Source organism: Manis pentadactyla, chromosome 2 (assembly GCF_030020395.1).
Source record: "Manis pentadactyla isolate mManPen7 chromosome 2, mManPen7.hap1, whole genome shotgun sequence".
Taxonomy (NCBI): Eukaryota; Metazoa; Chordata; class Mammalia; order Pholidota; family Manidae; genus Manis; species Manis pentadactyla.
The window spans coordinates 34914043-34930640 of record NC_080020.1 but is presented as its reverse complement, the minus strand read 5'-3'; the positions used below and the strand labels follow the sequence as shown (position 1 = coordinate 34930640).

At 47.2% G+C, this 16598-nt stretch overlaps 1 protein-coding gene across 2 annotated transcripts in view; it reads left to right on the top strand.

Moving 5' to 3' along the window:
* CCNJL (cyclin J like) overlaps positions 1 to 16598 on the top strand; it is a 52779-nt gene that overhangs the window by 16414 nt on the left and 19767 nt on the right. For both annotated transcript variants that reach the window (XM_036918072.2, XM_036918150.2), the window contains exon 3: positions 8610 to 8823. In XM_036918072.2, the coding sequence (XP_036773967.2) occupies positions 8610 to 8823 (214 nt within the window). The remainder of the gene's footprint in view (positions 1 to 8609; positions 8824 to 16598) is intronic.

The window sequence follows — 16598 nt, the reverse complement described above, 5'->3', positions numbered from 1 at the left end:
AATAAAGTTGAGTATAATCCTTTCACCCCAAGAACGTTTTGCTGTCATCTTCATTGGTCACACTGAATCCATAGTGAACTTGCCCCGGGGCTGAAACCCACTGGCAAGACAAAGGCCTCTAACTAGGTAATAGGAAGAAGCAGTGTAGTGTGCAGTGTTTCCCAAACCAATGACCATAGAATCCTTCCCTTCAGGGAGCGTATCTTGGGACTGGGGCATCATGGAACACACCGGGAAACATTGCCTTTGAAATGACTGAGTATAGAGTGCATAACTGATAATTCTTGATGCTCCCTGTTCTCTGTAAATGCTGAACTGCTTTCTCCTTGGAAAGCCTCGTTGCTGTTGAGGCACATGCTGCCCCAAGGCAAGAACAGACTTGCTCTTTACCCTGGAACTCAGCATCCCCAGTTTCTTGTACCTCCCCTCTGGTCTTCACAGGCATTTGGAATTGCTCACTATGTGAATAGTTTTGTTCAACCTAAGACTAGGAGCAAATCCTTTTTTCTTTACCTTTTCACTTCAAGTATTTGCCATTCCCCAAATGTGGAGGTTTGGGGATATATGGAATGCCTCTGTGTCGGGTGTTGGGGTTCCAGAGCTGAACAAGATGAACCCAGTTGAGGGGTGAGGAAGGACACCAGAAGTAAATGAATGGGTGGCTGGATGAATGAATGGATGACAAGTATCTGACAGGGACTTGGGACTGGGGAACACTTATCAGAAGTGACTTCTAAGCTGAGATCTGAAGGAAGAGTGGGTTAATGAGAAGTAAAACCAGGAGGCAATTAGAAAATCACACAGTGCACGATACCAAGGGTTAAAATGAAGACTTACCTTCTCCCCTAATATGAGAAACCAGGATGACTGGCTGAACTTTACCTTCAGAATCCTCTGAGGTTAGCCTCCAATTGCTTACAGAGCCTGTGCAAAGAACACATGCTGAATTTTCTCCCCATTATCCTGCAACAGTGGCAGGCCAGGCTCTCTGCCCAGCAGTCTTTTGCTGGGCTCAGGCTCTGTTTAACTGCACTTCAGGCTGGCCTTATGCATCTCCCAGGCACCTGTGAGCCCAGCACAGGTGTGGAGTCAGTGCCTCTGTGGGGGAGGGGGAAGTCAGTGTAGACCTGGAATGCCTGGCAGCCTGTCCAGGCGGCCCGCTCCTCTGTATATAGCTCAATTTCGGGCTTCTGTGGGTTGTGCATCACTTGTCCTGGGCCTCCCTCAGACCGTTGTCCCTCATGGATAATCCTTTCTGCTTTGGAACCCCCAGGCAGAGCTATCGGTCAGCAAGGGGAGTCATTTCTAAAGGACTCAAGCCTGACACCCTGACCTGACCTTCCTCCAGAACACTGCTCCCATGTCACCATGGGATTTCCGCAGGGAAGGCTGCAGGGCCAGGTAAGGGAGACTTGGCAGGGGAGGGAGGGCAGAGCAGGCCACAGGTGGATGGCGGACTTCCCAGTGGTGTTTGCTCAGGTCACACCTGTGTGCATCAGAAAACCCCCACTCCATTTATCCATGCGTTCATTCACTCACCCAGCAGATGCTCATTATCCCTATGTGCCAGGTGCCAGGGGTGCAGTCAAGAGCTGAGAGAAGTGGCTCCTTCCCTCATGGAGATCACAGGGAGGGGGCAGTGGGTGCAGAAGGACAGTAAACAAGCAGACCCTTTCAGTCAGTAAGAACTGTCGACTGGGAATGCACAGGAGGGTGGCTAGGGAAGGCCCGGTGGATGCGGGAGCAGAGCAGAGACCACAAGGAAGAAAAGTGGCCCACATGTCCAGAGCGGGTCTGCTAAAGTCACAGCACAGCCTTACAGAAAAGCGCAAAGCAACCGTTGCAAACATTGTTTCCCACGCTGTCTGAAGGGGAAGTGGGGCACACTTGTAAGTTATGGTCCCATTCTGTGAAAGTTTGCACAGAGGATAACATCTGAAGAATGCATGCAAGACTTAATAGTACTTTTCTCTGCATAAGGGATTATCAGTGATATTTGTTATTTTCTACTTATGAGAGTTTGTCAGTGAACACATAATCCATAATAAAAAGGAAGAAGAAAGATTGGTACTTCTGCTTAGACCTTGGCAGGGCCTTGTGAGGATAAAGCAGGATATTTAGCCTAGCACTGGCCTGGGAAATGTTATCATTAAAGGGCTGATTTTGTCAAAGTGAGGATACAGGAAGCCAGGGAGTCCTTGGGGTACAACTTGAGCAGGAACCTTAATTCAGTGAGTGTCTGGTTCCTCACTCTTTTTTTTTTAAACTGGAAACAGTAATTGAAGTAATACAGTGGTTTATACACTGAATATTTTTTAATTTCAATCTTTTTTTGACATACATTCATTTCCAGTGTACAGCATAATGATTCATACTTGTATATATTGCAAAATGATCGCCACAGTGAGTCTAGTTAACCCCCATCATCACACAGTTACATTTTTTTTCTTAGGATGAGAAGTTTCAATACTCACTATCTTAGCAACCTCAAATATGCAATACATTATTGTTAACTATAGTCACCAGGCTGTACTTCACATCCCCAGGACTGACTGACTTTACATCTGGAGGTTTGTACCTCTTGACCCCCCTTTCCCATTCACCCCCACCACCCACCCCCGGCCTCTGGCAGCCACTAATCTATTCTCCATCTATGAGTTCATTACTTTTTCATTGAATGTTTTTTCAAAATCCTCTGTGTTGAAAAGCATTAAAGTAAAAATCACACAGGGCCCCAGCCCTCTGAGATAACCACTGTTCATGTGTTGATGTATCTCTAATCATTTTTTTCCTAGCCCATTGTTACTATTTTTAAAAAGCAAACTGCTGTGATAACAGCAGCAGTAAGGTGGCTTTCCCCGCTAACTCTGCTGTAGCCGTCTGTCCCTGTGCGCCTGCTCATCTGCTCATCTCACCTGAGGAGCATGTGTTCTCCTGTCTGGCTCAGGTGATAAAGGGCCAGCAGCCTGGCAGGGAGAGTTTCAGGAAGCCTCTGCCTGCTGCTCTTCATCTGTGCCCTCCCTGCAGCCTTTCTGCTGGCCACACCGATGTTGCCCCTGGCCCAGCTGAAACAAAGGTCACCCTGCCTGGCCAGGCTCCTGCCCGCTTTCCGCCCGCGCTGGCTGCCGAGTCCTGCCAAGCGCCTGCCTGATCCTGGAGAGCTTTACAAGCCGCCCCGTGCAGGCTGCTCTTTTGTTTCTGGAATCCAGGCCCCTTAGCAGAAGGAGCTGGCTTCATGCAACCCGGCTGCCGCCGTCAAGCTGCCTTAGGTCAAGAGTGCAGCTCCTTAGAGCAAAGCCCTTGTAATGAAAGCCTTTCTCCTGTAATTGGAATAATCAGCTGGACTTTCAGACTAAACAGGGTAGGCATGCTGGTGTGTCACATTGTTGTTCATTTGCCAAAGCATTGCCCTTCTCTGAGTGCCAGAAGCTGAAGCTCAGGGCTCTGAATTCCATTTGGCTTGGGGCCTCTGCCAGGACAGACTTGGGAGATGCAGGTTTCCTTTCCTGCAAAGGCCTCAAGTAGAAAGCTTTATTCCACCTTACAGGTTCCTTTGAGAGGCCAGAGAGCTTTTGACAGAAGCAGATAAGCTCAGTTCAACTCAGGTTTGATTGCCTGACTTGAAGGAAAATCCACCACTGCTTGCTGAGTGTTAAGTGCCGAAAGTCTACATTGTATGGCAGCGTCACCCCCGTTTTTCAGATGAGGTCACTGGGGGTTCAGAATTCACATGCCTGAAGCTAGTAGTTCACCTTGAGATTGAGTTGAGCTTCTACCCCAGAACTGCCTGCCTTCTGTGCCAAGCTGCTCCCCCACATATGGGGGGAGGAGTGTATTTGGTATAGGGCAGGACATCACTATATTCATTCTTTTTTTTAATAGACTTTATTAGAGCAGTTTCAGGTTCACTGCAATATTGAGCAGAAGGTACAGAGTTCCCATATGCCCCCTCTGCCCACACACACGCATAGCCTCCCCACTGTCAACAGCCTCCTGCAAGTGGGACATCTGTTACGATGGATGAACCTAGGGACACGCCCTAATCACACAAAGTCCATAGTTCACATTAGGGCTCACTCTTGGTCGTGTACATCTATGGGTTCGGACAACTGTATAATGACAGGTGTCCACCGTACGCCACGCAGTCTCACTGCCCTAAAAGTCTTCTGTGCTTGGCCTGTTCATCCCTTTCTCCCCCAGCCCTACTCCCGGCAACCCGATCTTTTTACTGTTTCCACAGTTAGGCCTTTTCCAGAATGCCCTGTAGTTGGAATCACACAGTATGTAGCCTTTTCAGATTGGCTTCTTTCACTATGTAATAGGCATTTAAGGTTCCTCCATGCCATTCATGGCTCTTCATTCTTTTTTACTCATGCAAATATTTTTGAGTACCTGCCTCTGCACCAGGCACATTCTGGGCACCAGGAAAATGGATCAGGCAAAATGGGGATGGCCCCTACTCTCTGGAGCTGTAGTTTAGCAGGAGACATAAACAGAAGAAAATACTTGGCGGTGAAGAACAACATGCTGAGAGAGCGAACAAGGTGGACCTGATTTAGAATGATGAGGGTCAGAGAAAGCCCCTCTTAGGAAGTGATGTTTAAACTCATACTGAGGGACGAGCAGAAGTGAAGGCGAAGAGCATTGTGAGCAGCTGTGGTTCTTAGAATCCTGCCTACCCCAGAGACGAGCTTTTTCCTTGAAGCTCTGCCTTCTGACTCCTTCCTGACATCTATTGTTGCCTGTTGCAAAGGTCCATCCTTTTCTTCTGTGTACCGATGGCTTCCCATAAAAATGTGCTCAAGCCAGTGGACCCTTTTCCCAGGACAGTGTACAGAGGAAAGACCTTCAGTGTGTTGGTCTGAGCTGTCTTCTCCCACTTGGCAGAAGGGAAAATCTACAAGGAGTTAAACTTGGCTGAATTGAGCAGGGAGGGAAGTCAGAATGTTGCATATCTGACTGGTGTTCTGGGGCTTTGAACTGCCTTGATGAGGGCAATACAGCCTGGGCCAAAGGTCACTTGTCTAATTTCCGGCAGCTGCTGCCTACAGAGCACCAAGGATCTGTAATTGTGGTTGCTTCTTGCCTTGGAGCCCTCTGCTTAGAGGAAATATCCTAGTAGCCTGCAAGCTTCTGGGGGCTGCTGGATGGTGGGAAGGGAGGCCGCTGTTGGGGAATGCTGTAGCCCCACGTTGGCTGCAGCGCCAGCTGTCCGGTCATAGCCTGGGGCCTGGCTGAGAGATCTTCATACATGGCCACCCTGCCCATGTGGGGACCCAGCTCACTCTCCCAACCTGCTTTGTCCAGGCACACCCTTCCTGTCCAGCTCTTCCAAGTGCTCCAGATTCCCGGACTGGGATACCTGCATGGCTCTTCAAGTGTCATTTTTCCTGTTGACCTTCCTTTCTTCCCTGAATCTTCAAGAGGACAATTCCCAGATGTTCTTCTGAAACTTGGCTAGCTAGAGCTCTCCTTGACATCCCTGTGACCTGCTGCTCTCTGCAGAGGCCACACCTTGCTCAGCTGGGCCAGGGGTGTTCTGTCCTCACCGCCACAGTTGGGTCCCCCTTGCCTCTCAGCTTCTCCCCCTCCCTCCCTCCATTCCTTTCACACTTAATTACTGGGCACCTGACACATTGTAGTCACACACTAGGGTGGTGGGAAAACAATGACTGCAAAAGCAGACCCAGGCCCTGCCCTCAAGTAATTTGAAATCCCTTGGTGGCCACAGAAATTCATGAATGAAGAGGAATAATACACAAAGAAGGTAGGTCTCTTCTTTAAAGAAATTAAACTGGGGATAAAAGACATCTCCATGATTTAAAAAAAAAGTAAAACGTTGAAGAAAAGAACACATGAAAAATCTTTTGGTCTCAGATTTTTATTTCAAATTAAGCCCTGGGGCCACAGACTTCTTCAAACTCAGTTTCAGTTTCCTCATGTGTAAACATAAAGAAAAGGAAATAATCAGCTTTGAGCACTTTCCATGAGCAAAGCTCTAGGGCTCCTAGGTGCCGTGTACTGGCCCCTAGGCGCTCTGCAGAACAAGGCAGAGAGAAGGGGTCCCAGCGTGAAATCTCAGCTCCAGCTCGGCTTTCTGGGAAAGTTCTCCATTCACTCCGAGAAGAAGGGGTGCTTTCACAGGCTTTCCTTCCTACTGTTGGGTCAGTTTGGAATTCTGAATTGCCTTGTTACTTGATCACCATCTCTTAGTGGGTCATAAACTCCATGAGAGTGGGCAATGTGTCCATCTTTTTGTTTTAAGAGCTTTATTGAGATGTGTCACATGCCATAAAATTCACCATTTTAAAATACAAGATTCAGTTGCCTTTAGTATATACTTAGAGTTGTGCAACTATCAATGCTATGTAGTTTCAGAATATTTTCATCCCCAAAAAAAGCCTCATGTTTGTTAGCTGTCACACCCTGCTGTTAACCTCTACCCCCCCAATTCTGGCAACCACTGATCTGATTTCTGTTTATATGGCTTTGCGTGTAATAGGCATTTCATATAAGTGGAATTTTACAGTATCTGGCCTTTGATGACTGGCTTTTTTTCACTCAGAGTAATGTTTCCAGTGTTCATCCATGTTATAACATATATCAGTACTTTGTTCCTTTTTATGACCTAATAATATTCTATTATATGGATATATGTACCACATTTTGTTTATCCATTCATCAGTTATGGACATTTGTGTTGTTTCTATCTGGGGGGGTATAAACTGTTGTAAACATTCCTATACAAGTTTTTGTGTGGCCATGTGTTTGCATTTCTCTTGGGTATTCACCAAGGGTTAGAAGAGCTGAGTCACATGGTAACTCTGCTTCACAATTTGAGGAGCTGCCGAACTGTTTCCCACAGTGGCTGTACCATTTTACCTTCCCCCCAGCAGTGTCTGAGGGTTCCAGTTTGTCCATACCCTCACCAAGACTTACTTATTTTATGTTTGTTTTTACAATATCTCATTGTGATCGTGGTTTGCGTTTCCCTGATGACTAGTGAAGTAGAGCATCTTTTCATGTGCTTATTGACTATTTTGCTCTCTTTGGAGAAGTATCTATTCAGTCCTTTGTTCATTCTTAAATAGGATGTGCCTATTTTACTTTTGAGTTGTAAGAGTTCTTTATATTTTTTTAATACAGTCTCTTACGGATACATATGATTTGCAAACATTTTCTCCCATTTTGCAGGTTGTCTGTTCACTTTCTTGATGGTGTCCTTTGAAGCATGAAAGTTTTACATTTTAAAGTCCAATTTAGGTTTTTTTCTTTTGTTGCTTCTGCTTCTGGTATCATACGAAAGAAACCATTGCCTAATTTGAAGTCATAAAGATTTGCTCCTGTTCTCTTTTAGGAGTTTTATAGTTTGATTCTTATATTTAGGTCTACGTCTATATTATTCCAAATTATATCCCCAGTACCTAGAATAATTCCTGATCTGTAGAAGGTACTTGGTACTTATTGAGTGAAATGAATGAATTACTATCTTTTGAGTGAATGAGTGAATGAATGAATGAACAGGTATCTCCTAGTCCCAGTACTGTCACTACCTAGGTAAAGCCCCAGGGTTAAAAGAGTGGCATTATACAGAAGAGGGGCACCAATTTGTTCTAATCTCATTTTCCATGTACTCGCCATTAATGAGCACGCACTATTTATTCCTTTTCTACCAGCTTCTCCTTTCCAGTTTCTCCTCAGTTTTGCTTCTCTTCAGTTGCCCTATTTTACAAAATGTTGCTAAGATATTTCCTAAATGAATTGTGTCTACTTTAGTTAAATTGTAAACATGGAAGTATATAAGTTTTTTCCTGTCATAACAATCTTGGTCGGTTTGACATTTCTCTTGTTGGTTTTTCTTGTGTTAGACAAATAGGTGACAGGGCAGTGTGTGAGATACAGAGTAAAAGTTGCCTCCCAAGGCGGTATGATGTCTGCAACTTACTTTTAGGAAAAAGTATATGTGTGTGCAAAGAGAGAAAAGGTAAAGTGGCACCAACTCATGAATCTGGGCGAAGGGTATTTGGGGATTCTTAAAAAAAAAATTTTTTTTTTTTACATTGACTCTTTTTTTAAAAATTGTCTCTCATAATCCCATCCACAGAGGGAATTAAGCCATGGACGCTGACAGGTTACTGTGTGCTCGAGATGTTTATGTTCGTGGTTCAGTTGATCCTCAGCGACTGAGGAGGAGAAAGAGGTGAAGCAGCTGGCCGGGATGCTAGAGCCTGGCTGAGTAGTGGAACGGAGATTGGGATGTGTGTCTTTAATCTCAAGGCCTACAGACTTGTAAAGCCGTGTACATCTCAAATAGGAAACCCCTCCCAGGGGCATGACAGGCTTCTTTGGAGCCAGCCGTCTCCTTTACCTGCCTCTGTCATCATGTCCCTGCACCGCGAGCCTGCCATCAGTGAGGGCAGATGGGAGACAGTCCAGGAGTTTCTGTAATAGACGGGCTGCCATCCTGGGACTTGAAGGAAACGAGCAGGGTATGGAGAGAATTGGTGGCCCCTAAGCAACCAGCAGGCGAGCCCCCATGTCTCACTTTCTTGGGGCATCCGAGGCTCCCGGGAGCAGCCCTGACCCCCATCTGCCCTGCTCGTCTCCAGGAGCTGAAGCTGCCCACCTTCCGAGCCCACTCCCCGCTCCTGAAGAGCCGCCGGTTCTTTGTTGACATCTTGACCCTGCTGAGCAGCCACTGCCAGCTCTGCCCTGCGGCCCGACATCTGGCCATCTACCTGCTGGACCACTTCCTGGATCGCTACAACATCACCACCTCCAAGCATCTGTACGCCGTGGCGGTCTCCTGCCTCCTGCTTGCAAGTACGTGGAAACTGCTTTCTGTCCCATGCTGTGTCCTCCCAGTTGGTGAGCCTGGGTGCTTCCAAATCAATTTATATTTCTGTGGTCTTTGCACATCCTCTGTCTTCATCTGTAGCTGAATGCGAGTGATAGTAATAATCAACATTTGCTTTAGTATCTGTAATCTGCCAGGCTAAGTGATACGGATTTTAACGGTTTCATCTTAGTGAATCCACACAGTGACCCTAGGAGACAGACACTTTTAGTACTCCATTTTACTGTGGCACAGAGAGGTTGGGACATCCAGCTAGTATATAGCACACGAGATTTGAGCCCAGGACTACATGGTACCAGAACCTGTACTCTTAACCCCATGTCACCTGCTTCCTGGCATATAGCCTCTGAATGAGCTGGGAGCAGAACCCTAGCAACCACTGCTCTTAGAGGTGTTCAGAAGTGTGCCTGCTTGATTGGGGCCCAGATGGGACCTGTTATGTAATCACCAGGCCTGGGCACAGGCCTCTTCAGGTTTGTATCTTTCATTGAGACCTCACTGAGAACACAGAGTACCTTTGACCATGTTTGTCGGCTGTGATAGGCCGTGATCACTACGTGAATATGCTGCTGCTTGGTTATCTGCTTAAAACACAGTTCTCCATGCCACCCTGCTGCCTAAAATCACCCCCTGGTTTGCCAGTAGTCTGAGCATAAGGACAAGCCGTCAAGGTGCTACTTCTCCGAGCTCATGCCTTTCTCCTCTTCAGTCCCTGGGAGTGGAAGCCCCCTCTGTCACAGAACTTTGTGTATGCTGTTCCCTCTGCCCTGAGAGCTTCCCCTCCTTGCTGCTACCCCACGCCATCCATCTGGTCCTAGTTGGACACCACTCAGGCCCCAAATCCCTAAGAAAGCCTTCCCCTACTGCCCTGGGTAAGTTCTCCCCGGTAGTCCCATGGCATCGTGTACCTTTAATTAACACCCACCTCCCCCACTAAACAGTGAGTTTCAAGACAGGAAAGGAGCTTGGCACATACTAAAACCTCAACAACAAAAAAATTTGTGGATTAAGGAACTGAATGGAGTTAGGGGTTCCTTTAGAGCTGCGCTTCCACACTTTTCCAAATGGCCCTTAATGCAGAGGAGCAGAACGCCCCAGAATGGCCAGCTGCATCATGAGGGTTCCTTGACATTTAGTATTTCCTCTAAAATTCAATCAGATTTTAGATTCTCCTCTGCAATGTATTACTGTCCTGTTTTATTGTACGGGCCCCTTCCCAATCCTTGAATCCCGCTAATGCCATGAGACGATGGCACCATTTTCTCCTGTTGCATTGTCTGCACTAGGCACATGGCCTTGAACCCCCACAGGCGTGATCCCCAGCCCCAGAAGCCTGGCTGTAGCGTTCCCTCGAATTCTGCCTTGTGTTCTCCCTCAGCACCTTCCACCTGCTGTTCTTTATCATCCTTTCAGCTGGTTTGGGTTGACAGGTTCCCAGTTTGGGATTTCCTCTGCTCTGGGGGAGCTGGAGTGCCTGTGTCCTACAGAGGAGCCTGTCTTGCTGGGAGTCCAACCCTTTGCAACTTCAAAGTCACAAATCCACGTGCAGCCCTTGCGTGTTGGGAAGAGATGTGGGGCCTGGGAGACAGCCCCATCAGGGAGGGCAGAGTGGGCGTCGTGTTTCAGGCGGCCCTGGGGAAGTCTGCGTTGTGGCCTTTGTCCTGCTGCTGTCTGTGATCTGTGGCCTGCGTCCAGGCCCCACGGGGGCAGGGGACTCAGATTCCCACAGGGCTGTGGAAGCCCCCACCCACCGCAGCCCTCCCAGCGTCTGTCTTGGGGGCTGGGACACGTGGCTCACACTGGAGACCCTTTTGTGCTGCTCAGCCATGGCAGAGGGAAGGGGCCCCTTCAGATGGAGAAGCAGACACCCTACCCACATGTCTGAGGGAGCAGCCAGCCTCAGGCTGCAGAAACGGATTTTTCAGGACACCTGCCATATGCTCAGAGGCCCAAGGAAAGAAAAGTTTCCATGACAGCCTGAAATCCTATTCAGTCCTCCCTCCCCTCGCCCCAGGCCTGCTGTCAGCCACTAGGGGGGGTCACCTTGCCTCAGGAGGTTTTGAGTTCTGCTAATTTGGTACCAAATAATTCCCAGATAGGAAGAGTGACAGTTCTTGCACCCCACCTGTCAGGTCTTAGGTTTTCAGGCTGCCCCCAGATGAAGGCCTTTGTGCAGATGGAACCTTCTCACCTACACACAGCCCCTTCTGCCCTCCATAAAACAAGGGTCAGCCAAGGGCCATGTCTACAGGCCTGTGGGAGGTGGAAAAAGCAGGAGCTTGTAGATTGTTCTGTGGCAGACAAGTGGCAAAGCCACCCCTTTGTCTCCTTATGACTGAGTTAAGTGTTTGTGTTTCCTATCTTAACACAGGATAGAATCCTCTGTAAACGTAGTCGAGATGTAAATAGTCTGGAAATATAGTAGAGCCACTCACTTCTTTAATCTTTCATCTTACACAGCGCCTCTCCCCCGAATGTCTTGTTGGAGTTGTTTAATTAGAAGGATAATTTGACAACATGGAAACCGCACGGCTTCCAGGTGAGCTGGCTCTGGCAGCGCACCTTAACAGTCGTCGTCCCCCGGGCAGCAGCTCCTTTCCTGACTGGGCCTTTCCACATGCCTGGCCCTGTGCTGAGACTTCACACACATACCATGTGGAACCCTCACCACCAGCCTATGTAGTCATGCTGTCATCTGCCCATTCTGTAGGTTGAGAGAGGCTGAGGAAGTTGCCCAGGGGCACACAGCTGTAGTTTTGCTTTTATTATTTTTTAATCAAGATAAAGTTCATATCACAATATAAAATTCACCATTGTAACCATTGTAAAGCATACAATTCAGTGGCATTTAGTACATTCACACTGTTGTGCAACCATCATCTCCCGCTGGTTCCAGAACATTTTCCTCACCCAAAAAAGGAACCCTTTCACCCGTTAAACAGTCACTTCCCATTCCTTCCCCGTCTCAGTCCCTGGCAACCACTCATCTGTGTTCTGCCTGTGTGGATTTGCCTGCTCTGGACATTTCAAATGAAAGGAGTAATATGGTGTGTGATCTTCTGTGTATGGTTCGTTCACATATTTTCAGGGTTCACCGTACTGTGGCATGTATCCACACATTCCTGTTCTGGCTGCCAAGTATTCCATTGTGTGGGTACCACAGTTTGCTAATCCAGTCATCTGCTGGTAGACATTGGGGTTGCTCCCGCTTTCTGATCACTCTGACTGGTGCTGCTATGACCCTTCAGGACCAGCTTTGTCTGACCATCTGTTTTCAGTTCTCTGGGGCATGAGACTAGGAGTGGAATTGCTGGTCATATGGTCCCTCCATTTTTTTTTTTTTTTTAAGGACATGAGTTTTGCTTTTGCCTGATTGTTGCTGCTCAGAGTAACTGGGAGTTGATTCCTTAGCCCCAGAGCATGGCCCTGCCTGAGGAAGGAGAGAGAGTGGGGAAGAAAACCAGAAGGGCCAGTTGCCTTTGGCTGGGGTGGTGTGGCCTGAAATGTAAGACCTTCTTGTTAATGATACAACAAATACGAAATACATTGTTAAAAAATAGGAAAAATTCAGAAGGTGCCTAGTGTAAGAGATTAGTTTTCCCGAAGTCCATAGTTCCATTCCCACAGTTTGGTGTGTGTCCTTCCAGACCTAGATATAATTGCATATTTTCATAATTGGGAAAGTAAACCCATTTTCACTTACATCATGGGGGGAATGAATCACAGATTAGACCCATGTAAACTACCCAGTAAACAAAGCCACCCAATTTCCTATCTTCCTCCCCTTTCCATCCTTTTATTTTCCTCTCCACTTAATCCCAATTCCATCAGACTTTCTCTTTGCACACCCTTGTTTTCTTCCTTTGTCACTTCCAGGCCCCTCCCGCTCTTGGGAAAACAAGGTTTCTCGGTGCTGAGTTGCTGTGCTCTGATCTGTGTGTCCCATCCTGCCCCTGGCTGACCACTCCGGGTGTGGTCAGCAGAAGCTAAGGGTGACGAGTTCATCTATTTCTTGGGATACAGTTCCCCACTTCAGGTTTTTGTAGGTGAGGCCAAGTCCTATGCTGGCCTTCATCTCAGCCCTTGTCTTCCTCCCTGGGAGAGGGAAACCCGAAGCAGGATATCGGTCACATGGCCGCTTTCCCAGGGAAGGACCCTCCCTGGGCACTGTCCTCCTGCAGGGCAAGGTCTCTTGGCTCAGAGAGAGTCTGTCGTGGTGTGCTCTCCTTACCTGTAGAAAGACCCATCTCCCTACTGCAGATTTTAAAATTCAGAAATGCTCTATTCACTTGTAAAGTGAGATTCAAAGAATAAAATTAAAAAGTCTGTTGTCCATCCCACTCTCCAGAGATAACTTCTGGGAACAATTTATTAGGTCTTTTTCCAAAATTGATGTTAGTGTGTTTTCTAAAAATGTTCTGTGCATATACAAACATATAGTCAATCCTCATGATTCAATGATTCTGTGCGTACAAATTGGTCTACTTGCTAAACTTTATGTCAGTACTCACAGAACTTTCTGGGCCATTCACAGACATGTGCAGAGCAGTGAAAAATGTGAGCCGCCCAGGGTGCGTGCCCCAGCTGAGGTGGAACTAGGTGACGCTCTACCTTCTTGTCTCAGCTCTCACATTGTGAACAAATGCCCTTTTCTCGGTCTATTTAATGCCATGTTTTCTCATTTTTCTGCTTTTGGTGGTCTTGCTGTTGAAAATGGCCCCAACCGTAGAGGTGAAGTGCCGCCTAGTGCTCCTGAGAGCAAGAAGGCAGAACATGTGCCTCAGATAGACTTTGTTCATGCGTGAGTTATAACGCTGTTGGCTGTGATTCAGTGGTAATGAATCAACAGTACATTAAAGAGAAATACACAAAACAAGGTTATATATAGATTGGTTCATGAAAATGTGATCAGAGGCTCACAGGAACCTAACCCAATACCATCCCCTAGGAGCATGGTTGGTATTCACAGCATTCACAGTGACTTTACAGAATGTAACTGCTGCAGATAACCAGAACTGACTGTATACTTACACAAGTGTGTTTATACCAAAGGGGCGTTCTTCACAGTACATTAGGGAACATCTTTTCTGTCCACCTAATTTATGTTACTACTCTTTTTATTGACTGCAGAGCTCTCTCCCTGTTACATGCACTGCCACTATTTAATGACTCCTCTGTCAATGAACAGTTAGATAGCCATCCTGTTTTTCCACTAAAAAATACAACTGTCTTTTTTCCTCTATCTTTAGGCTGTGAGATAAATTCCCAGAAGTGGAATTGCTTTGGTCAAAGGTGTGTGCATTTAAGATTTTATAAGTAAACTAAATTGCCTTGCAGAGGTTTTAACTAATAGCTGATGAGATCCCTTTTTTCTTAAATTGAACTTAATTTGCTGGAGGCTTTGGAACTTCAATTCTCCACCTAAACAACAAACCACCAGAAGAGGAGCAATGTCCCTCCTCCATCCTGGCCCCTCACCAGTGTCCACTAGTGGTTTTTCTTCTGTGCTCCCACCAGGTAGGGCATTTGCATTCCACCTTCTGCTCTATCCTGTCCAGCATGGCCATGTGAGAAATGACTTCCCAGACCAATTGCCTTTCAGACTCACTAAGGCGGAAAGCGGTAGCCCCATCTCCTAGGGCAGGGACCAGTAAAAGCGAAGGCTGCTCAGTGCTTGTGCTCTGGACTCAGTAAATTCTAGGAAAGGCCTGTCTTCTCCCAGTAAGCCAGCTTCACTCCCTGCCACTCACCCCTGCCTCCCTCCCCTTGCTTACCCCTGCTTTGATTATTTGCTTCTGAGAAGCAAGTAACTTGTTGCTTCTGAGAAGCAGCTTCTTTGACAGCAGGGCAGGGGGACAGGATGGGGTCACGCCGTTGGAGATCTCAGAAAGTTGAAAGCAGTCTTAATCCCTCCCGGTAGACAAAGATGAAGGAAGGTGCCCTCTTCCTGCTTGGGGAAGCTAAGCACACCAGCTCTCCCCAAAGCTGGGAATATTTGAGATGCCTCTGGGGCACTAACTGTGGGCAGCAGATGCAAAGGGGTGATTTTTCTAGGTGACCTTTCTCAGGAGTGTCCTTTAGACAAAGCATGAGATTTATTTATGGAGTTAAACCCAAATCTGTAAGGAAATGTGGCCACCCCTGTGCAGGAGATAATTTAACGACTCCTGTGTCTCATGCAAGAGTGACCAGGAGGAATAGTACATTTCCTCCCCGCCGTGGTTTCACATTTCAGAAATCAGGATGGGTCTTACATTTGATGTATGCTCTTAATATGACAGTTGTTTATGATTTCCTCCAAAAAGCTGCTGCAACATCAGTGGTGCATCTTCTAATCAATGGCATTTTGGTGGTGGTCACACAGCATAAGGCAGATCAGAACAAGTGTTCTGCCATGTGTGGGCCATGCTAGCAAATCAGGTTCGGGACTCCAGTGTTACAGTACAGTCAGTGAGTGAGGACATGGGGATTTTCCATTTCCTGTTCCCATCTCTGTAGATTGGCAGGCTTAGAGCTATTCTGAGCAGAGAGACTTTGTGTGAAGTGCCTGTCAGGAAGTTGGCTGGCTGGAAACCCAGAAACTGTATGTTTTGCCATAGTAACTCTGGTGCGCCAGACCTGTTTGTCTAGGGACTGGCGTTCTGAGCTGTGTGTGTTGTTTTAGGGGGTGGTGAGGAGAAAGGGGAGTCTTAAGCTGCATGATTTAATCGAACAAGGCAGTATTTGGGAGCCCTTGACCACCCCACAAAGGTAAATCATTCAAAGAAACTTGTATTTAATCTCTGCTGTGTACCAGACACTGTCAGCCCTGGGGAGACAGGAACAACAGGAATGTCTACAGCTCCTGTCATTGAAGAAGATTCATTCCACACATACTTACCTACTGTGTGCTGAGCCTGGAACACAGTGGGGCACAAAACAGATCAAGTCTTCATCCTCATGTGGCTTACGGTCTGGAGACATCTCATAAAGCAGCAGCCTTCAAGCCAGACATCCCTAGGCACATACCAAGAACAAGAAAGTCCACGGGCCCTAACTGTTAGGAAAACAGCCTGACTCACACCCCTGGCAGGAAGATAACCAGAGCACTGCCATCAGGCGCACCCAGTCTGTTCTTGATACTGTCTGCCTTTTGGCTGCTGGGAGCTAGGCATTCGTTTTTATTTTTATTTACTTACCCTTGAACCCTTACTGCAGTGAACACTTGTGTTTTGTAGTACTGTCTCCCCGTTACGGCCAGGACTGTGTTCCCCCCTTTCTTCTGTTAATGCCCATGTGGAAGAGGGCAGAGCTTTTGAGTTCTTATTCATTAGGCCCCTTACCTCCTGGGAGAATCGCTGGGAGGTTTTCCAGATTATAGTTCTTCCTTGCCTCGCCTAGGAGACCCAGGCTTCATGGGATGGAGAGTTTACGCCCCTCCCTGGGCACAGCAGGCTGCCTTCTTCGCTGAGTACCCACTGTCTAGGCAACATTGGCTGTGACAGTACCAGAAGAGCAGCTTGGTTTTAAAATCACTTTCAGACCTGAAGGAAATATGCCGGCCTGTTATCCACTGAGTGGTGACATTAGAGATTATTTTTATGTTAGATGTGTTTGCCTAAATTTTCAAGATTGCCTTCAAGGAGCATGCATTGCTCCTTGCCTCCTAATCACCTGCCTCCTAAATCACCTAATCTCCCTGCCTCCTAAATCACCATTTTAATTACAAGCATTTCAGAGGAGAGGAGCCAAGATGGTGGTG